Raw genomic sequence first — 23,860 nt, forward strand, 5'->3', positions numbered from 1 at the left:
CTAATTCATGTTTTGGAGCATTCGTAAAGTAAGCTTGCCTATATAGTTGAAATTATGAAAATGTTCAGCATTTATTGGCAGTAAAAAGAAGGCTTACGTTGTATGCAGCGCTGTAATCGCAATTCAAATTGCAATATTTAGTATACGACAATAAAATACTTATTATATTCAGTTAGCTGTTTTTTATACAGAAAAATGCGCTGCCGATAAGTCTTAACAAATTGCATCCGGACCAACGATTTACGGCCTGCCAGACCATGCACTTACCAAACATTTGCATCATCTTCTTTTGCGGCACCTGAACACGGCATATAATTGTTCTCTGAATGAACGAAACTATAGCTACACTGCAACACTCACTACTGCCCTACACAACACCACACCTGTACCTTACCCACCATACTAGGTACAGTTCTAAAGCTCTAAAATTTAACTTGCCTTCTTATATCAAACAAGTCTGGCTTATCTCACACTTCTATATGAGAAATTTTCTTAATTTTTCTTTGAAACATGCTTTGTTAGCTGTCCATTGCCCCACCTCTATTTTATCTATAATATGAATGGAGAGTATTCCCAAATAGTATTGCGTTTGTTACACTTCTCATTTTATGGTGAACGACGTGTTTTCTATAGTTGTGAGTTTTCCGCGTGAGTCGGCGCGTGCAAGCGCTCAAATGCAGGCACAAATAAAGCTCGTTCCCATCTAATACGATCATGTGATGTCACTGGTTTGTGCTATTTCTGCCCCGTGCCCTACCAAACCACCACAGAGTGGCATTATTCTTTTCTCTTCTACACAGCATGGGCATAGGTATAGTAATTTCGGAGGGTGGGGGGCACGGGACATTTTTTAGAAATAGTAATTTTCGCTCTGTATATGCCATGGCAAGAAAAACATTTCTGGGGGTGGGGGGCATGGGTCTGGTGTGCCAACCCCTGGCTGCGCCAATGCTACGCCAATGTTACACAGACATGTACTTCCATTTTGGATTGCAGGTCACTCATAGATCTCCTTAAGTTAACCTCTGTTCTTTCTCTCTCATGAGTGTGCTTCTCTTCTTGCCACTCTATGAGCGTAATGCTAGCGAAAGGACCTGCGGTGTCAAATCATGGCGATCATTTGACTACACATTGAAGATGTCTTCGTTGTCTTTTGCCGTTAGGAACGCTGATTTAATTTACAGCGATGCTGTTATTATTTTTATGCAAATACAGACAGTGGTCTCGTTTACTCAAAATGTCATCAACGCCCAACTTGAAAAGAAGAGGAGTTGTACTCCTCTTCTTTTTTCTGACTTGATACTTCTCTCTTGCTCTTTCAGTGTACAAAACAGTTGCAATCTTATTAATATTCTCCTGTTTCCCTAAACTTTGCTTGCTATAATACGTATGAATCCATTGTATTTTTCTTTTTTCTTGTCGCTAACCGAGTAGATTATATGGCCAGAATAGTTGCGGGTGGCTCGAACAGCTAATCATCTCTGTTTTGCGTATGTGACAAAAATGAAGAAAGAGAGGAGATATTACACGTGCAAGGGGGGTGCACTAGATGGCTTTATCAAAGCTGGCAATAAATGAATTTCATTTACGGAACGCATGTACGCTGCTCCATTCAAACGAAATGAAGTCTTTATATTACAGCATAAAAGCAACCTGCACTCTTACATATATACAGAAACGGCACCAATTACAAGAAGAAACAGAAGATTTATCGATCTTGTCCTTGTTTTGTTTCAAGATTTAACGTGTATCGCCAATTCGCTCAAAAAGTTGCTTTGCTCTAAAAACACCAGTTAGATGAGGCACGATTCTGTCAGCAACCCGTAGCAGGAACGCCTACTCATGCTGACAGCTTATCGCGATATATCTGGTAGTAGCGTGCCTGTGTGTAACGCGATAGTCAGCTCAGCGACGCCGCGCAAAAGCAAAAAAAAAAAAACATCGTTGCGAGAAGAAAGAATATTGTTACACGTCGCTGTATCTTATAATTTCCCAAGGTGTGTTACGGCGAACTGAACCAGCGCACCAACTTTTCTGTCTAGAGAGAGAGAGAAAGAATATATGAAAGCAAGGTAGATTAACTAGGCTACTTCATGGTACCAGACACATGGGAAGAGGGAAACAAGGGAGTAAAAGAGATCGAAAGAGAGAAGAAGATGCACATTGCACGTCGGACACACAGTGCAGGGTTTTACAGGCGATCGCTCAGTAATGTTGCCTTCAAAACTCCCCCGTGTTTCTGTGGATTCTCTCGTATCGTGTCTGCACCGCAGACTGTTTCTTCGTTACTTTTACTTCTACAGGTTGCATCAACTTTCTAATACGATCTATGTGACATTGCTTCAGCTGACGATCGTTTCCTCAATCCCTACAGAAGAAGCACTGCTGTTCACGCCGCCAAATTCAAGCTCTATACGTTGCCCTCATGCGCGCTTTGCGATGAATTTCCACCGGGAAGAAGAGTACGCGCCGAGGGGTTAATGTTGAGAAGAGAATCTATGTAATGAGATTCGTTGATAACGAGTAGACAATTACAAAGCAGATCTGACTGGAGGCTTTTTATATCTAATGCCGCAAAAGTGGCACATGCTAACGTAAACGCACCCCTGCCTAAACGGCTGTATGCATTCCTTCTTTCAGCGATATCAATAAGCGATCCTGAAAGTTGGGGTGTGAATTAGACAGCTTCACAAGTGAGGTTTCAACACACCGAAAAAAGCACCTGACTTGTGGGAAATGTATATAATACAGTGAGCAGAGCCCATGTTCCCCTATACGGCTTACATAAATCTAATTGCGTTTACACATTACGTTTACACAAACGCATAGTTACCGGTAACATAATCAAATTATTGTATATTCTGCCTTTTTTTTCACTGCACAGTCTCTTTTTCACAAGTCATAGTTTGTAGTCATGCTTAGCCAGGCATACCCAATGCTCATTGTTCGTACAATCTAGCAGTTGGACAATCTGGTTTAAAGTTTTTGTGGTCTAATGGTAATTTACCCTTTATTCTTTTCGTCCAGAGTCCGCCTTTGTCGTATATTTATACCCTTTACAAGCTAGGTGACAAACAAGAATGCTTTATCACAGAGGCGGCTAAGTTACACTAAGGTGGCCCGAAATATAAGTGACAGAGCTCGTTTTATGACTGGCAATGCAGCATTTTGTAAAGATACACACAAAAATTATCCGAACGCTACAACACTAGCACTTCAAAGAAATTAAGTCAGTGGTATGCACGCAAAATAAAGGAACTTGATGCAGTTTTGTGTAACATGTTACACTTTCTAACGTATTTTTCATCAGCATGCAATGCGTATTACCTGTTGCATCTGTGAACTTTGCATGCTTCTGGCCAATTTTCACACCAACCCACTGCATATAGAGGTCTCTCCATACGAGTAGAAGGCAAGACCTTGGATTGCAGAGGCTTAGAAGAAAAACGAAATGGAGTCCTTTCGGTGTGTATGTCTGTGTGTTGTGTGGCGTTTTTATGTGTTGGGTTGTGCTGTGTGATGGTGAGTGGTGTGTTGTGGTGTTGTGTTGTGTTCTGCAAATGCATGATGAAAAGGCAAAGAGAGAAGTATAGAGTGATTAAAAGTCACGAAGAGAGGCCTGCTTATCTTCTGCAAGAAGGCAAAATAGAACATAAAATGATATGCATTTAATACAAATACCTTGACTTTTCACATATTTGTAACTATTGTAGAAATTTCTGGCACACTACAGAATTCGAACTGTCGTTTACTAGAATATAGTGCTTGTGCTGAGATCCCTCGAATATGCCATCAATCTATTTGTGTTCATGTGTGCCATAAAGTGGAACTCTTCATAAAGTTTCAGTTACAGTATTTCATCATGAACACGCACCCGAGTTCGTTTGGTTTGTTTGTTGATCTTTATTATTTTTATACGTTGGTACCAATTTAAAAAGAATGTTCTTTGCGCCCTCGTCGGAATGTAGGTGCGACGGCAGCGCATCGAACTTGTCTCCTCGCGTTCAGCAGTAAATCGCCTTCACTACGTAGCGAGCCTTCCGAGTGTTAAAACAAAAAAATCTGTTCGCGATAGAAAAAAGCGAAAAAGTGAGAGGGAATGAATTTATTGAATGATAAACCTAATGAGTCTCGTTGCATGCAAGCCGTACCATTTTTCAAATGAAAGGGAGTGCAATAATACGAGGCGAAAGCTGACGCTAAAAACACACTCAAGAGAGAAAAAAGGGTGGTTGAACAAGTATATTATGTCGCGGCAAATGTTTCAAGAAGTGGACTAGGCTTTATGAGGACAGCAGTTGATCAATAAGAACCTGTTGTCGAGACTTTGGTATCAGTGATAATTTTTTGCTCGAGCAGAAGCGAAAGTTTTCGATTTTCCTTTTCTGAAGAACATTAGTAATTTTCTAAATAAATTAAGGCAATCAGAAAACCGCATGAAAACTGCCATGCGGCTCTCCCTTTGTTACTGCTCCTCCTGCTGCAACGGCTTTTGCATGGACTCTTAAGCTTCTGTGCACTAGCCTCCAAGACTTGTTCTTCTGTTATCAAAATTTAAATAAAGAACCAGTAGACTGAAATTTGATCGATAAACAATAACGTTAAATAACACATCTCAGAGAAAGCCCGCCTTCAAAGACAGCTGAAGCGCCCCGGTTGCCACGCACCTATAGTCGGCTTAAGTGCGAAGTGCGGGGATACATAAACTGCTCCGCACCTGACCTCCTGAAAAGAAAACAATGTCTAAGTTCCGGAAGCCTGTTTGTTTCCATAAGCGGCTTCTATTCGGCACGAGTAGTCTGATTATTTGGTTTTTGTAGCGCCTTCTTTCAACCGCCCGTAGATATACGGCGTCGTAGCACCAGAGAACGTGAAAATGCTTCAGGTTTCCTTCAAAGCAATGCTTTCAGTCGGAACCCGAGCATTATATCTATCCTGTGATAAACATTAATCAGTCCTGTTGTGATTGCTTCATAGCAAGCGCTATGGAAGCAGAATTTGTGTGCCCTGCATGAGACACTATTATGTTTTGCAGGCCTGTAAGTGAGGTCTTTACCGGCCTGCACTACTGCAGCACGGCTAACTTGCCATAGACCACTATAACTGCTTTAAAAGAAACCACTATAGTGCAATCGCTTAACTCCAGAGTTTTGACACTGCGATAAAGTATAGCATATAGCATCTTAGCTACAATTATGTTTCCACACAATATATATATATATATATATATATATATATATATATATATTCAGTTGTTTAGTTAGACCCTTTTAACTAACTAACTTCCAAAGGAACGAAGATGGGTACAAAATTTCAATTAGAAAGTTGTAGATCGGTTTGCAAAACGTCCGATTAGACAGTTTCGAGCTTTATGTCTGTTAATTATTAGTGTTTTTCTGGTAACCCCATGACAAACTTAATGAATCTGGTGCTCCCTAACGTTCCACGTACGAACGATACGCTTCCTTTGCGCCAGTTCATGACAGTGGTAAGCAGTAACAGCGGTTATCACTTTTGCGGCCGATATCGAAACGCGCGTTCATCGAGAAGCCACCACCATCATTGCGGCCCTGTCGAGACAGCACAATCGGGCAAGTGCTATGGTCGTTCGTACGCGGAACGTTAGGGAGCGCTAGAATCATCATGCGCACTGCCGCGCGAGCGGGCTTGTCTCGTGATGTTTTTTTGCATTTCAGAGACACTTGCAGTTAGTAGGAAAACATGAAAAATCAACAGATATAAAGCTCGAAACAGTCTATTGGATGCTTTGCAAACCAATGAATAACTTTCTTATTGGAATGGCTGGCCCATTTTCGTTGCTAAAAAGTAAAATAAAAGAGACTTAATTAGGCAAGTAATGAGAACACAAAGAATAGTCTGACTCACTCCGGGCAACAGTGAGCAACACGCATTTGATCACGTCGTCGTTGCGTGTGTCGGCATATATTTTCAAACTCTGGCGTCAAAGATAGCTGGGGCACCCTGTATATATATATATACATATATATGGTCCGAAAGGCTACACAAAACAACTGTTCCCACTTCCTGCTTTGTTATAGCCTACAGATGTCATCAATTTACACTAATTCAGGTTTTCATGCGACTGGCGACTCAAGTGCCGTGGAATCCACTCCCGGTCATGGTGGCCGCAATTCAATGTAGGCAAAATGCTTGAGACCCGTGTGCCTAGATAATGGTACACGTTAGAGAACCCCACGTAGTGAAAAAGCCTTCAGAGCCTTCCAATATGGCGTCTCTCATAATCATATCGGGGTTTTGGGACGTTAAACCTCAGCAAATATTGTTATCACCAGGTTTCCAATAATTCATCTATTCAAGTCTTTGGAGTGATTGCCGTCCTTCAACGACGCAAGGGACTTCATTACTTTCTGTAAACTCTATACTATCAAGCGCTTACTGGACGAAGCTGTATGTCGCTTAGCCTACATAGTCAAAGTTGTTCCAGCTGCAGTGAATCGCAATGTTTTGTTAAGCAAAAAGTGGCGCGACCATTTACTTCTACGTATATGACACAAATATTGGTGCTGAGGAAGTGTTTGTGTACGTGAACTATGAAATAAAAATGTTTTATGTGACACAAACGCAATCATTTTCAGTCAGCGAAACATTCTTGGAACATGTTTGTGCCGTATACACAAGAAATCTACGCATATTTCATGGAGTCCGCAAAACTGGGAATGAGAAGAAGGCTCATTTTTCGAAATGAGAAAAGTATGCATTGTTCTCTTGGCTTTGGGAGTTCGAAGAACGTCTCACACTGTTTCTGCAGTGGCGCACACCTTTCATCGTGCAAGATACTGATTACTGATTGAGGCAACAGTTCCGGTTTTTCAGAAAAGGATCTTACTTTACAATTGTTCGCAACGAACATATTTACATATGACACCAACGTTTTACTTCGGGAGCGAGACACTTGACGTCCCTTTTTGTTGATACTTATTTTTAAAATTTGCGCGCTGGACACCCCACCCCAATTTTAGACGGCTAACTGTGATGAAGCTATATATGTTGGAAGTTAGTCAACCTTCAGCAACGTTCCTTTAGACTCCAAATTCGAAACACTGCACATATGTCTTCAAGCGCAACGGCAAATTCTTAGAGCCCTATTGTGCAACGAGACAGCACTGGAATACTTTCTTTCGCATGTTGAAACAGTCTGCATGCCTCACTGCCGTCATTTAGGCGCTTGCTGACCGAAGGACGCACAGTCCCGCGAGGCAACATCCCGTCAAAAACGCGCCTGGATTATTTCAGCGAAGACGACAATTACGCATATCGACTCTCGGTGTGGCTCCGAAACTACGCCTTGATGTTTACAGAAGTAACTGTTTTTTGGCTATTAGAAAAGAGGTCCTTTTGATAATAAAAAGAAAGACTTCCAGATACGTTTTCTGCGTTTAAAGCACCGTGAACCAGCTCATTCAAGAAACTGTGTGACAACCCCCGCACAACACTGACAGGTGGCATTACATATCTTTTTTTTTTCGGTTGTTTTGCCACTTTTGCCGCTTTTATAGGACCACTTTAAAATAATATCTTCGAAACAAATAGTCTAGGAGTGAATGCGGCTGGTTTCTAATGCACCCTTTAAATAGACGCGTCACTCGATGTCGGATTACTAAGCTCATGGAGAGAAAGTCGAAAAGCAGTCGTGTGTTATATGAAGCTATACAATAACTGGACTCGAGCGACTTCCGTCGAGCTCCTGACGTTTCCGCCTGTTCAAGCCGAGCAGCTTTCACCGCCGCACTGAGTATGAAACATGTTTTCACTCAGGTGTCCCCCGTGACAAAAACCACCCGGAAAGCGCGAACGGGGGAGATGCGCAGTTGCGTCCCTGCTTACACAAGGCCCGCATCCGATCCGCACGCAGCGCCCTGCAGGACGGCCGGTATTTCTGGACCAGAAAAGCCGACGTCTGGGCAGAGAACATCTTGTTTGGAGCTGCGCTCCAAGAACCTTACGTCCTGAGCGAAAAGAAGGGCAGGCCGCTGGTTTTACGTTCGCGCCGGGCTGTACGTGCTTCCATCTCCTTCGCGGGCAGTTCGCCTCTCACGCGCGGGCAGAAGAAAGGAGATGTAAACAGGGAGAGCACATTTCCTCTTTACGTGACCATGCTATGTGTCCAAAAATATATTCGTTCTGGCCAACGAGGCTGCAGGGTAGCCGCAGTCGCATTTAGCGTTGCGTGCGTGAACTCGCACTTTTGTATCACATTGCTGTTCCTTTTAGCACGCATTACTCGTGCCTGTCAAGTGTCTCACTGTGACGCAAGAAGTTAGAAAACATTCATTTTCACCCGACGGCTCAGACACTGGGAGAGCCAACATGAAGTTCATTGTTTCCCTCTTTATGGATCACTCACGTGTATCATTCTTTCAATTATGTAGACATGGTCAAATTGTAAACGCAGAACAGTCCCGACTATTTTACACCTTATTGAGCACGTTAACGATTGAAACAAAACTGATAAATGTAAAAATTCAATCCAATAGAGTACGAATAGTTTCCATTCCTTGATTTTGAAATCATATACACAAGTGTTAATGAGTCAGTGGTCATCATGAGCGCAGCTTTTCACAGTGCTACATTACATTCTGTTTTATGATAAATGGTTGGCGCCAAGACTTAGTATTGAAATTACAAAAGCGTCACAATATAAGCCTACAGGTTTCGCACTTTCGTATCTTCGCATCGTCTGGTTTTGCAAGTTCGCATCGAAATCATGCTAGTCGGCCTTTATCACTGGACACAACGGAAATGACGTAACAGAGTTTGAAAGAAGCAGCAAGGCTCCGTTACAGTACCGTATGAGCACGATGCTCGCCCTTCACGATCCTCATTTTTACGTGTGTGACGCGTGTTTTGCTGCAGGTTTTTGCCATATTTATCACGTAACTCTTCGTGTAAATCTCTGTATGCACACTAGAACGAGACACCAATTGAGTAGAAGAGAAAATGCTTCTGCATTGACGAGCAGTCACTGTACAAATGTCACGTGGGACAAAGTTTTGACAAGGAGACTCTTCTTTGAGCGTATATACTGAGTCGATAAGCGTTTGCTCCAAATATAACCTTCGTTAGAATAGTGATAATTCCTTGGTACACTCTTGTTCATTCCTCGTACGTTGTTTAAATGATTGCATGATCCAAGAGCGGCCGCGACAATGATTCGCGTTCACCCAAAATATCTTTTATATCTCCTTTCTCGTCAACATGAAGAAAATTCCGAACACAATATCAATTGAGAAAGAGAGTGAATCTGACTTTTTCCATTGAGTTGTTTGACAGAATTGTGTACTTTTTGGAGACAAATCACTCATTTGCTTGTTTTCGCGTCTGTCAGTAGAATAACAAACATGTGGCCTGCAAAAATCGCAAGAAAGTTTTGCTGTATAGGATGAAGTAGATGAATAGGATGAAGTAGATGAAGTAGATGAATGTTCTTGAACTATTTCATTTTAACGACTGAGGTCAACATTGTTGCCCTTTCTCGATACATGACAAACCGGACACTGCTCGGCACCTCTTGCGTCAACAGAGCGCGTGTTGCCACTAGCAGTGTTTCACTCAGGAAACGTGACAATCATCCTGCAATTTTTATACATTTGTCTTTTTGAGTGCATAGCATTTTCATTTATATTCCAATTTTAACAGCATCCGTTCTTGCAGGAACGCATATCAAGACTCTACAAATCACTGCTGTCCACGTGAAAACTTTTTGACTATTCATTCACCGACAGTGGGCACTTTGTGTAATTTCGGACGTAATCATTCATTGCTTTTTTTAAATGTCCGATGTATCGTGTACAAGATAACTCGTAGAATTTATAACATATTGTTCGCTCTGAATTCAACTGTCGATGGCAGTCCCGACTTCAACTGCTCATTTCTGGGGTCGCTGCAGTTACCTTATTGAATAATAATGCAGTGATCATAATTAGCGTCTTTTTGGGGGTGTTCTATGTCGAATAAGCATTTTAAAAACTGTCTTTAGAAAAAAAGGCATTGGTAAAACCTATTTCTATTTGAAGTGTGTTTTTTGTTCCAAAAAGGCGTCATAAATACCATATTTCAATATATGCAATATAATTGAATGCTATAAATGTCACAACACAACGTAAAGCGTTACCTTGCCCTATGGTGGAAGCCTTCCCCTAGAGTTCATGTATTCGGACACGCGAATGCTAACATATTGATTTGACAAAACATGACTGGCCTCCGCAGTGCACCATCACGTTTTACCACTAACAGTGTCGTTGGGCTGCAAGTTACAAGCAAGATGGTCATGTCATAAGAATGTGACATTTGACAAACTGAACAACGCGAAGCAATCGTCTTAATGTGTCCCAGTTCAGTTCACCCTGTTCTTCCTTATAACGCACTATTATTTTACGTTATTTATATGGACGGGAAGCATGAAACGTAATATTTTTTAGGTTAATCTTTGTAGCTTCGATGTCCGGCGGACGATAGGAGATGTACTGCTAGTGACAATTAAATAAATTACAACCTTTCGACAACCACGCTCAAGCTTGTCGTCTGCTGCAACAAATGAAGGGGAGATGAAGTGCGATACTGCTGGTCGCTACCACCGGAACGAAAAACTAGGGCTTGCTACTTTTCCGTGTGGCCACATGAGCCTGACGTAAAAGAAACAAATAATTTTGTTTATAGGATCACCGTTTTATTTTTTTCTTGCCTATTGCAGCTCAGACATTTTTTTCTTTGCATCCTGCGCATCTCTTTCAAGACATTTAGTATCAAGCCAGGTTTTAAACTTACGCTGAACGTCGCCGTAGGCTCGGCGGAAGGCAAAAGTCTATGAGCGCGTGAGGCTGGTTTTAAATCGTTGCTGTCGGGGCACTGATACATGGAAGCAATAAGATTAAACTTTCGTAAAATGTATACACCCCAAAACGTGTGTAACAGCAACTGACTCCGGAAGCCGTTAGCGTGGCTTGTGTTGCACCCACGGCGTTCCAGTGCTCTTAGTAGTGAGGATGAACCCTCTGACATGATTAATTGCTTTGGAATGTCTGCAAATGCGCAAACGTTCTTACACACAGCCCAGAAACTGCTGCAATCACGCACGCAGTGGCTCAAGTGTTTTTTTTTTTTTCGAAAATAGTAAACAGAGGTTCACTTTCAGGTTCCCTTCCAACTTCTTTTGAAAGGTTTTATACTCTTCTCTGCCTTCTACACATTTTGCTCGGATCGGTTCATGGCACAGTTTTTTTATTTGCCGAGTGGGCATGAGATTTCAAGACCACACAAACCAGCATCTCGCGCTTCATCAGGTTGCCAACAACGAAAGACAGATCTTCCAAAAATATAATCATAATATAAAAAACGGGAGCACAGCGGATGGGTGGCCTGAAGTACTTCTGTCAATGATTAACGCCTTTATAACCGATTCAGCGCCGCTTGACTTGAGGCATGAGGTAAATTGTTAAGACGAGGTGAGCGAAGTAGATTAATGTTCTTGAACTATTTCATTTTAACGACTGAGGTCAACATTGTATACTTTTGGCATAACCATCGTGTAAATTACCGTCCGAAGCCAAGCATTGGTGATTAAACCGGTTGAAACAGCTTTCAAGGTGAACTGTCAGAAAGCTACAGAATGTCTTCGACGAATGCGCATGCTGACTAAATATGGTATCACCGAGCTAACTGTAATAAAAGCGCAAAACCCAAAACACTTCTCACAGCAATCACATTATTATTTCGCTCTTCTCTGAAAAAAATCATTTTACAGTGTTCACAACTTTTTCAGCCTACGCGTGACGATATTGACATTAAATGCAATAGCATAATACAAACCACCCATTTGCCTTCCTTACGAACGTTTTCGTTATAAATTTAGGATTCTTTTCATGCACATTTAATGATATGAGTTTTATACAGCGCTTACTGCCCGCAGAAAAAAAAGTGATTATGCTTGACAAGCATCAATGGGCAGAGTTGGACCACAATGAAGCGAGAAGCATGCTGATGCGTCTTCGCCTCAATGGTGTCCACATCTGCCCACAGAATATGAGCAGAACATGAATGCATATACATATCGAAACAACATGAGGACATTACCTAACACTTTTCATTCAGAGACTAGCAGCACGTGTCCGTTATTGTGGGCGGGCAGCGCGTCCTAAGAATCAAGCGCAGCACGGGCCCTCGAATTCGTGCCAGTTCACACCCACACAAAATGTCCACGTTCCAGAAGCCCTTTGGTCGAGACGGATCACGCACAGACCACGGGCACGGTGCAGTACGACAGCAGAATTTGTTCTAGAGAAGATGTGCCACTGTACCTAGTATCGAGTGCAGTCGTAGCCCGCCGTGTAGGACCTCTGGTAAGCGTTGTTGAGCGGGAAGCCCACCTGGTAAGAACTCTGACCGGTGGTGGTACTGTTGCTTCCAGGCGCGGCACTCGCGCCTGCATACGCTTCCCTGAATCCGTTGGTGGCCGCGTACGCTTCGGAGGGATCTATTAACTGCTGCTGCATGGTGTACCACGCAGGCCGGGAGCCTGCGTAGTGCTGCTGCTGGCTGGCCGGCAGAGAGTCTGTGCCGCTTACCGCGGCGGTGTCGTCGCTAGTGGATCCACCCCTGTCGGCGTACACTCCTGGCGAGCTGCACGTGTAGCTAAGAGTCGCTGGGCTTGGGCACGGTGTCATGGCAGCTTGAAAGAGGGGCCGCGAATAGTGGCTCAGCTCGTCCACTGTCTGGTCACGCGTCATAAGGCTGTCCACACTGAATGCGGACAAGGACGGGTCAAGTGTCAGCGCCCCTTGCTGTTCGCCAAGCGGCTGCGTCAGAGGTCGCACTTCGTACTTGCACGAGGCAAGCAGGCAGGAGTCCGCCACGGGCTCCGTCTTCGGAGTGACCGCCTGGTGACTCTCGCCACTGGTGCGACCACTGCTGGGGCCGTTATTCGCCTGATGTTTGATTGCAGGCTTCTTGTCTTCCAATTCAGTAGTCGTCTTGCGTTGCGCGTCGTCCTTGGCGGTGTCCTTGGTGCTGTCTTTCTTCTTAAAACGCCGGCGTCGACGCAGGTAGCTACCGTTATCGAACATGTTGACGCTGTCAGGATCGAGCATCCAGTAGCTGCCCTTTCCGGGCTTCTTGTCATCGCGAGGCACCTTGACGAAGCACTCGTTGAGCGACAAGTTGTGTCGTATGGAGTTCTGCCAGCCCTGCTTGTTCTCCCTGTAGAACGGGAAGCGGTCCATGATGAACTGATAGATGCCGTTAAGGGTAATCTTCTTCTCTGGCGCATTCTGGATGGCCATTGCAATGAGTGCAATGTACGAGTAGGGTGGCTTCACCATGTCCTTAGGAGCCTGCTGCTGGATAGTCATGGCACCGGCCGCGTATGGTGCCGCCATGTACTGCGGCTGGCGACCCATGCGGCCTGGATATGCACCCAGAGGCTCTTGGCCGTGCGCCGCTCCGTAAAGCTGCAGCGCAGGCGAACTGGCCCCGGAGCCACCCGCCGCCGGCGGCGACGAGTAGCCGCTGTAGCGGTAGTAGCCCTGGCCGTGGTGATCGCCGTACAGACTGTGCATGCTGCGTGGTGCCGAATGCTGTCGCTGCTACCGCGGGCACTCAGGCTCCCGTCCGCGCTGCGCAGCCAGCTCGCGCCATGTTTCTGCGAGGGAGAGGGTGGGAGCCGCCCGTGGATTGACGCGCGGGGTCCGCGCTCGCAATCCCCCGGCGTGGGGGCGGCGGCAGGGCTGAACTCGCGACTACGCTGCGCTCGGTCGACTGCGCTGACGGAGAACAACCCGAAAAACCGCGTGGACTTGGCCGGCCGATCGGGAAAAAAGCGGGGCTCGAGTCGCTCCCCCTCGCGTCGGATCTGAAGCTCGGGCTGCGAGGAGGAGGAGGCTGTATGTGAGAGTGAATGACTCGGAGTGGGGGCAAAGCGGCCACGGGGGGAGGGACTGCGGGCCCGCCCCTTCCTGCGCTGACGTCGGCCCCGAAGGGCACCCTGGCCACTCCCTTGCTGCCGCCGTCGATAGGGGACACCCGAACCCGTGGCTGTCGGCACTTGATCGAGCCCAATTCCGTCACCGTCGACAAGCTCTGCTCTGGGCTAATGGACGACGGCACTTGAACGGCGCTTGCGCTTTTGTCCGGCACTCTAGTTTTCCTCTTCCTCTTTACCAACGCTTTCTGCTGGCCGTTGCAATGCATGATATATGCGGCTATTATTGTTAATCTCCCTTTTACATACAACGGGTCTCGTTCGTTCTACCGAGATCTCAGAGCTGCGGAACCTCGGTGTTGTTGTATATGCGCACAACGTACATATAAGAACGTTTTATTTTGCGCACTGGTTATGGAACACTAAATGTGTGTTATATAACCAAGTCCTCAATTACAACATAACCTTTTGTTTTATTCTCTTGCTCTATTAACGCTGTTAGAGATTGTTGGTAGGCTATTCCAAGACAGAAAAAAAAAAACACCATACCTGCCCAGGACGCGCAGCACAATCACAGCGAAAGTTGGAAGAGCGGCCTTTCGGACTTTTTTGTAACACTCTTTGGGTAACTGCTACAAGGACATAAATAATAATAATTTTTGTGTAGTAGGCCGGCATTCAATATGCTATCCTTCGTCATTCTTCGGAGAAGTGCGGTATCTGCACTATACGCTTGCAAGGAATTTTGTGCAATTTTGCTATGCAGTGGCTGACGACGATGAAGAATTATGCCTGAAGTGGGAATGGGTCACAGTTAATAGGTGATCTATAACATTTTTTTTTCTTTACGGGTTGGAGCATTGGGAAATACAATCATGATGCCCTTCGCAGTGTGTGACACCTCGTTGTGTTAGTGACGTTCTAAAACGCGTTATTAATCAATTAACGCGATTCCTTTCCCGACATCAGGCCTGCCTATGACCAGTTTAGAAACGTCCTATGCTCTGGCGCGGCTGAACGCGGAATACCGGGCTGACACGCAGCCGACCCAGGTTCGAATCCCATTGTGTCCTTGGTAGTTTTTATGTGCTAAGTTTTTTTTTCTTATTTATTGCGATAATGGTTACGGACACCGGCGGTGGCGACGGCGGCGGCGGACAAATACGGCGCCGCTCGTGACCCGTTGTTCTGATCTCATAACAGCTTTCGCTGTAAAAAGTATTTGTGCCACTTTTTTGGCAAGTCCTGATTTCCATCGTATATGACACTCTTTAAATATAATGAGAAGTAACATAGAATTGTGTCAATGAAAGTATAGCGGATATTACTTGTATTAAATGTAATTTAAATGTGAAGAAAGTAAAGTGCACAAAGAAATAACTTGCTGCGGGCAGTTTTCCCTGTTCGCGGCTAATACACTAATAGTTAACAGCTATAAAGTTCGAAACTGTCTAATCGGACGTTTTGCGACCCGATATGCAACTTTCTCTTTGAATTTTTTTACGCATCTTCGTTCCTTTGGAAGTTAGTTAAATTGGTCTAATTAAACAATTGATTAGAACACAAAAAGTAATCTGATTCACTCAAGAGAATGGTCAGCAACACGTGTTTGGCCGCGTCGTAATTGCTTGTGTCAGCATATTTTTAAACACTGCTAAAAAGAGCTGAGACACCCTGATAGTACCCCGCCATAACAAAAGACCAGTGTAAAACACTTCTGACACAGTGGAACCATTCACATTCATTACAATTGGCGAGTGTAGGGTGCTGCTGGCAGTGGCGTAGTCAGGGGATGGCACACAACAGGCCTGTTCTTCCCTTCCCCTCCCCCAAAATTTTTTCCGGCATGGCAAAAATAGCGAAACATGACCATTTGCCTGCGTGTCCCCTACCCTATCCCCTTTCAGATCAAAAAAAAAAATTGTCACCCCCCCCCCCCCTCCGTCAAAAAAAAAAAAAAACGCAAGGCCTGCACGTAAGGCGCAGCACCGTCACAGCGAAAGCTAGAAGAGCGGCCTTTCAGAGCCTTTTCTAAACACTCATTAGGTAACTACTGCAAGCACACTTGCTTGATACCCACTACGGCATTATTAATAAAAAAAAATTTGGTAGTATGCTTGCTTTCACTATGCTATTTTTTTCGTCATTCTTCTGAGAAGTATGGTACCCGCTTAACAATTGGAAGAAATTTTGTGCCAATTGTTCTTGTAGTGGCGGCCGACGACGATGAGGGATTATGCCTGAAGTGGGTATGCGCCACAGTTAAGGGGGGAACAAGAACAAGCTTTTGTAATGGGTTGGAGCATTGGACGACCCACTCGTTACGCTATTCGCATTGTGCGACGACTGGTTGTTGTTTCGCTGTTTTAAAACGCTTGCAAGTTGTATTAACGTGATTGCTTTCCCGAAATTGAGCCTGCCTATAGGGCACGTTTGCCTCAAAGTGCCAAGCGCCGGAGTGGCTCAGTTGAATGTCTTGAAGAAGATAAATATAAAGGCGCAATTATACGAGCAAGAGCTGAGAGATACCTCGTGGGTGAAGCCCCGACAAAGCGAGCCTTGTCAGATGAAAAGGCATATGTGCGAGCTCACGACATACTAGAGATAGAATGGAATGGTAAAATATTGAGAGAACATAAAGATATTATAAAAGCTTTTAAAAACTATTGTTAGGACTTGTTTGCTTATCGCGAACCAAAAGAGCCGGGTTTTGTAGATGAGTTCTTGACAGAAATGCCGACACAATGCTTCGGACACAAATTTATTGGAAATGTCTATTAGTATAGGGGAAATTGAGAAGGCTATCGATGATCTTGGCATGGGCAAATCACCTGGTCCAGATGGCATAAATGCCGCCTTTTACAAGGCGTTCAAGGAGGATATGGCCGCCGCATTGCATGAGGTTTTTTCAGAGTCTTTAGATCGCGGAACTCTGCCTCGATCGTTTAATCGGGCACACACCGTGCTGATTCCTAAAGGGAAAGAGCAACATGTATTACGCAAAGTGACAGGATACAGGCCAATCACGCTAACAAACGTAGATTATAAGGTGTTTATGAAAGTTCTGGCTAGGAGGTTGCAAGGAGTTATATACAAGTTGGTCGGGTCACATCAGACTTGCGGCATCAAGCATAGGAGCATATTCACGAATATTCATGTTGCCAGGAGCATTTTGGAGTATTGTGACGCTGCGCTTCTAAAAGTAGCTATGTTGCAAATTGATCTAGCCAAGGCTTTCGACATGGTTCCACACAATATACTCTTCATGCTAGCTGAGTACGTTGGTCTTGGTGCGATCATATGTAAAGGTATTAGATTGGCATACAAAAGTTCAACCACAAATTTAATTGTAAATGGAGAACTCTCACAGCGCATACAAGTACTTTCCTCCGTGCGCCAGGGGTGTCCTTTGCCCCGCCGCGGTGGTCTAGTGGCTAAGGTACTCGGCTGCTGACCCGCAGGGCGCGGGTTCGTATCCCGGCTGCGGCGGCTGCATTTCCGATGGAGGCGGAAATGTTGTAGGCCCGTGTGCCCAGATTTGGGTGCACGTTAAAGAACCCCAGGTGGTCTAAATTTCCGGAGCCCTCCACTACGGCGTCTCTCATAATCATATAGTGGTTTTGGGACGTTAAACCCCACATATCAATCAATCAATCAATCAGGGGTGTCCTTTAAGTCCTTTGCTTTTCGCTCTATTTTTGGAGCCACTGTGTCAGAAAGTTATTCACCACGCAGGGATTAATGGTTTCACGTTGCAGTCATGTGAAGTGCGTGTTTTGGCATACGCCGATGATATTGCCTTTTTTGCTATTGATAGAGAGAGTGTCACTTCGTTTATTAAAAATCACTCAATGGTTTTGTGACACGAGTAGAAGTTTAGTGAACAAAGAGAAAAGCATCGGTTTATGGCATGGTAATTGGGACCTCACGCCCAGTTCCTTTGGAAATATTCAGTGGCTCACGACACCTAGTCGTTACCTAGGGGTACCATTGGACAGGTGTCAAGACAGTGAAGCATTTTGGCTTGGAAAGGCTGAAGAACTGCGCGCGACCGCCGAAGGATGGGGCGGTCGTGGCTTATCAATTTTCTCTCGGTCAGCTGTATGCAACGTGTTTCTGGCTGCTAAAATTATGTACCTTTTGCAAGTACTTAGTTGTACGCGTAAAAGCATTCACAAAGTCCACAGGATATTCGCCACGTTCATCTGGAGCTCTACGTGGGAGAGAACATCTAGAACGAACTTGTTTCGGCGAGTTAAGCAAGGAGGGCTGTCTCTGTGCCATCTGTTTCTTAACCAAGTAATATCACGTTTCCTGCTCATTAGAGACCAGAGAGACTCTTTTTTACGTTCTTTATTGCAAACAACGCTGTTACACCACATGCCTGACTTCTTTGTATCTTCAGACAGGCGAGAACGACACACCTTGTCACCGTTCTTGCGCGAAGTTGTGTTCTCATATCGTTTCTTAAGGGCGAGGTTTTCGATAGATTACCTAACTACTGTGAAAAGAAAGCGCCTTATGAAAGACCTAATACAGAATGTTTTTCCTGTGCCCCTGTATCGTTCAAAGTATGAAAAATCATATGGTCATGACTTACTAAAGCGAGTGAAAAACATGTGTATACCACCCAATGTGAAAACCTTCTTTTTTAAACTTCATACGGGAACCTTGCCAGTAAAAACGTGGCTTGAAGAGAGAGGGATGACCATGGGGAAGCAGCTGTCTCCTGTGTAACAAACCTGAGACCATTGAACATGTGTTTATTGATTGTAAGAACGCTATTTTCTTTTGGGACATTTTACAGAGGACATAAAAAAAAAGATTTACCTCTTACTCTATATGGAATTCGTTTTTTGCCTTGTGATAGTTCTGCGCAAAACTTGGATGTTATATTTTTACTTCGTCTTCATTCGGTTAGGCGTAGTATGCTATCGTACAGACACTGTGATGTGAGAGTTCTATCCGTTAATGAGTGTTTCGTGGAAGCTGTTATAAAAGTGCGAGATGTGTATAAGACTACCGACTGTGTTGAAGATGTAATATCTTTGTTTGACGCGTTATCACGCATGAAACACGTGTGATAGTGATTGTCATATTAGCTTGACCTGTAATCAAGAAGGCAATAAAGAAAAAAAAAGGAGTGGCTCAGTGGTAGAATACTGGGATGGCACCAAATGCATCCGGGTTCAAGCCCCACTGTGGCATTAACGCTAGTTTTTTTTTTTTTTTTAATTTTGTGCGATGCGGTTACGGACACCGGCGGCGGCGGTGGCGGTGGCAGTGGTGGCAGCGGCGGACAACTACGGTGTCGCGCGACCCGAGTTGTGATCTGATAACAGCTTTCGCTGTAAAATTCTGCCCCACCCTTTGCCCTTGGCGAGTTGTCGCTATAAACTATATGTCGATGTGAACTGGGTCCGATCATGATGGAGATGACGATCAATAGAAGAGTAATCAAGTCGCAGGTAACGATCTTTGTGACACTTTATATTCATGCCCTGTGGGCCTTTCGTGCGTGTGAAGAACTAATTTTGCGATATATACTTTGCTGCAGGCCACTTGTACCAAATACGAAACGTTGCCAGTTCACAGGACAAGGTGCTTCTCATGGTGCCGAGTAGAGCAGGGATTTGGCAATCTTTGCTTTCTTTTCACGCATAGGCAAGTTTTATACAAGCATTTACGGTAGGTAAACATTCGAGTGTTTGCAGAATATTTGCAGTAGGAGACATTATTTTGGTAGTCCACTGATAGCGGCTCGCTACGCACTTCACGCAGAAGCAATTCGAGGTGGGGAAACGAAAGCATATTATTTCGCTACTTTAGTGCCATAGAAGCAAGAGCGTGCGCACTATAATACATATATATAAATTACGCTCAAGGTGTACAAGTTCCTTGATTTACTTGGTGCCTTTTATAGCATATAACGAAATACCTCGACTGTGTTGTCATTATGGCAGATTTACTTATTTAGCATAGATCTGCTTGAACACTCTATAATATAGGGAAAAAAGAAATGCAGAGGAACTTCGATTAGTATGTAAACTTGAAGGCCCCTTCGTTTAACGTACGCTTGACATTTTGATAAACTTTCACTAATATTGCCGGCGTCTACACTTCTATGTTTAACGTGTGCCCCAAGGTATTTGTATCCGGATCTCAAAAATCACAATTAATGATCCGAAGGCAAGCTGCTTCAGTCCTTTCTTTCGATTAACGATGTGATTTTGTGAATCCTCAATATTGAAGCGTATGAATATTTGTACATAGAAATTTTGAGGGAAATACGTTGAAATACCGCCGTAAAGTGTTGTTCACTCGACCATATCTGTTTTCTTTCATTTCTCTTTTTGATTTCAATGCGGGAGCTTTTTCTTGAACATACGCTAAGAACTCTGAGTTTGAGTACGCTTCCAGCCATCGGCTTAGCCAACGTAGATAGTATTATGTCTAAATAAGCCACCCCTACAACAAGTACGTTACAGATGTACACACCGATGTATGGATTCGTATGTACGAGCGTGATACAGGAAAGAGGATCTGTAATTCGTAGAAATATGTTGCACTGTAATTTTTAACAATAAAGTCACTTGGGATATGGATAACATGTTTTCTGTCGTGCAAAACTGCTCAGGATGGTACGTCAAACTGGAATTAGGCAAGTCCCACTACCAAATACACAGGGTGCGAGCGTTAAACAGAACTCTGTTTGGTGAAGTGGAGCACGTGAAACTCCCGAAAGAGAAAGAGAGAGAGGAAGAGATAGAAAAAATGGGGAAAAAAGAGTGACAGAAAGAAAAAAAGGTAGGATAAAGCTATAGAAAAAATAGAAAGAATAATGGAGAGAAATCAAGGAAATAAAGACATAAAAAGATCGACACACATAAAAAGAGGCACAAAGAAATAAAAATAAGTAAGCACAAAAAATAAATAGTAAAAACAGCAATCAAGACAGAAAGAGAGAAAAGGGAGAGATAGAAAGAAACCGACACGAAGAAGAGATTGTGAATGTAGTTAGAGACCAAGACAGAAATAGAAAGAAACAAAGCAAGGAAGAGGAAGAAGCAGAAAAAGAGAGAAAGTAATAAAAAAGAGAAAGAGAAGAATAAGAAATCAAAATAGAAAGAGCTAGAAAGAGAAAGAAATGAGAAGAAATGGATACAAAATTGGATACAATAAACAAAGAGAAAGAGAAAGAAAGACAAACGAGTAAGGCCACCCCCTCCGCTCATCCTTTAGGTTGGCATCACTAGGGTGAAGCTACCATACTTTTCAAAAGAACATGACCCACCTAATCCTAACGCTGGTAATATTATTATCCAAGGCGGCCGCTGACAACAATGACAATTCAAAATCCTCGATAATTCAGTCTCAGAAAACATGTAATACTTATCAGAAACAGGAACACAATTGTTGTGGTGTGAACGCCGTATGCAACTTCACAGCCTCTAACGAAAACTGTAAAAACTAACAAGTTACAAAACCTTTAAAAGGCTTTTTTTTTCATCAAAACGAACAGCAATGATTCCTTACCCCTTTCCCCAGATTCGGATTGTCAGCTGGCCTGAGAGCTCGGTAGTAACCTCCCTATCTTTCCGTCTATTTTCCTCCCCCTTCTCCTGCTTACAAAGTACAAAATAATGTCTTTTGTTGTGCGAATTCAATGTCATGCTCGATAGGCACCGCAAGGCCTCTGTTGCGTGTATAGTATAGACCTCTGTTGCATGTATTTGAAGGAAAGGCAAAAATTTGGCATTGAAAAGGCATGTGTACAACATCAGCGTATGCACTCCCCTATACATATACGTTGTAGCAGAAACGAAAGGCGGGTGAGTTGAAACTTATTCCTAGTGGACAAAGTGAGATATTGGGCTAGTTGTTTTTTTTTTTTTTCATGACTGAAAAATTGCCCTACAGTTGCTGCGGAGAACGAAGTTCGAGAAGAGACAAGAACTGAAGTGGACAGTGCAAGTGCAAACTATCAAATGAATTTATTGAAGGATCGGCTGCTGACCCGCAGGGCGCGGGTTCGAATCCCGGCTGCGGCGGCTGCATTTCCGATGGAGGCGGAAATGTTGTAGGCCCGTGTGCTCAGATTTGGGTGCACGTTAAAGAACCCCAGGTGGTCTAAATTTCCGGAGCCCTCCACTACGGCGTCTCTCATAATCATATAGTGGTTTTGGGACGTTAAACCCCACATATCAATTTATTGAAGGAACTTCGGCTGCGCTAAAAAAAACACACAAAAGAAGGAAACAGGACAAGCGCTGCTCTAACAACTGAAAATGTATTTGACAAAAAGCATATATACATAAGCACACACACAGAGAGAGAAAATCAAGCACCACGCAAGATTATATCTAATCGATGAAACAATTACTTGTTCTGATAAAGCAGGAGATGGCTGGCTAACGCAATCGCCAACACACTTCGCCATGTGGTAGGCTTCAGCAATCGCACGTGTGCGTTGATTATGATGGCGATCGATGATTGAGTTCTGCTTGAATGGAGTGCAATCGCAATCACGGCAATAGTTGTCGAGGTAAGACAAAACCCTGCTATTTAAAGATTTGTCATGTTCCCGCAGCCTGATATTAACACATCTAACACACACTAATACAAGAAAGGTTGGAGAGAGGGCGTGGTTGACGCTGTTTTTTCAGGTGGAAATAAATTGTGCAGTTTACGTTGCAAGATCCAAAGGCGCCTAATGGAAAGTACAAGGGTGGTTGATAACGCTTGTTCAATCAAGGACGTTAAGAAGTACGACCACTGTGGTATATCAAATTTTTTGCTCGTGCGGCAGTGTCTGCATCGGACAGACGGCAGATGTGTTGATATCAGGTTTTAGTATGTGGGTCATTCCATATCAAGTGTACCCGCTCAATTTCCAACCATCTTCAATCACGTTGAAAAAAATTTTGCAGATATACATATATGCATGTCAGAAGTAGTTATTGAGGCATTATAATTCACAAAAAAAATTGTGTTGCCTAGAGGGCACCATAAACTCTAAGCACCCGAGTGAAACTGTGTCTCGCTAAATAATTTATGTATTAATACTGGTTCAAGGTTGTATTACTGGTTCGGGACAATTTTTTCGCTTATGCCAACGTACTTTTCGTTCATAATTATGATAGTTAATTCAATTAAGTTTGAACTTTTTTAGCGTTCATGCGTTCATCTTGAAAAAATTGCAACAACATGTGGCATGATAAGCGTTTTTATGAATAGAAAATTCTTACACCAGTAATATATATATATATATATATATATATATATATATATATATATATATATATATATATATATATATATATATATATATATATATATATATATATATATATATTCACGTTGCGGCTTGTTTTCCAAATGTAGCTGGTGAAATATAAATACAGTTTATATGATCTTGCATAGTTCGCTTTGTTAGTAAAAAATTCAAAAAGTTTCAAAAGAGTAGTTTTTTTTTTTAAGCGAGGAAAAAAAATCCATCTGAATGGCCACAAAATAGTAAAAAGCTTGCTTTTGCCTCGCCTTCACTGCATAATACGTCAGCTTGAAGTTTCAGCGGTGGCTACTCGGAAGCGAATAATGAATGTCATACCACTGTTTGTCATTTCATTCAGCAATACGGCTGTATAAAACGTCAAAAAGGGGCAGAAGTGCCAAAGTTATGGAACGGTATCTTCCCCTTGAACCATCAAAGGTCAGGTTATTTACAACTGCTTCATAATCCCAAGGGGCAGAATTATAATGCAGTCGCTAACCTGCGAAACAGTATTAGAGTACCGTGTTTGGCTTCTGATAATTAATGCGTATGGTCCTAATAATAGTTAGCGTGATATTTAGGGTAGGGTACATTTTGTCTAAGCTCTTTTTATAAATGTTCCAGGTAGAAGC

The 23,860-nt window shown here is 43.4% G+C and overlaps 1 protein-coding gene across 1 annotated transcript; it reads right to left on the reverse strand.

Moving 5' to 3' along the window:
- Positions 1–10,686: 10,686 nt before the first annotated feature.
- Positions 10,687–13,880, reverse strand: LOC119176281 (forkhead box C1-B). The gene has a single exon (XM_037427486.2). It carries the CDS (start codon positions 13,590–13,592, stop codon positions 12,336–12,338), a length of 1,257 nt encoding a protein of 418 aa, XP_037283383.2. The 5' UTR covers positions 13,593–13,880; the 3' UTR covers positions 10,687–12,335.
- Between the last annotated feature and the right edge of the window lie 9,980 nt (positions 13,881–23,860).

Source organism: Rhipicephalus microplus, chromosome X, assembly GCF_043290135.1.
Source record: "Rhipicephalus microplus isolate Deutch F79 chromosome X, USDA_Rmic, whole genome shotgun sequence".
Taxonomy (NCBI): Eukaryota; Metazoa; Arthropoda; class Arachnida; order Ixodida; family Ixodidae; genus Rhipicephalus; species Rhipicephalus microplus.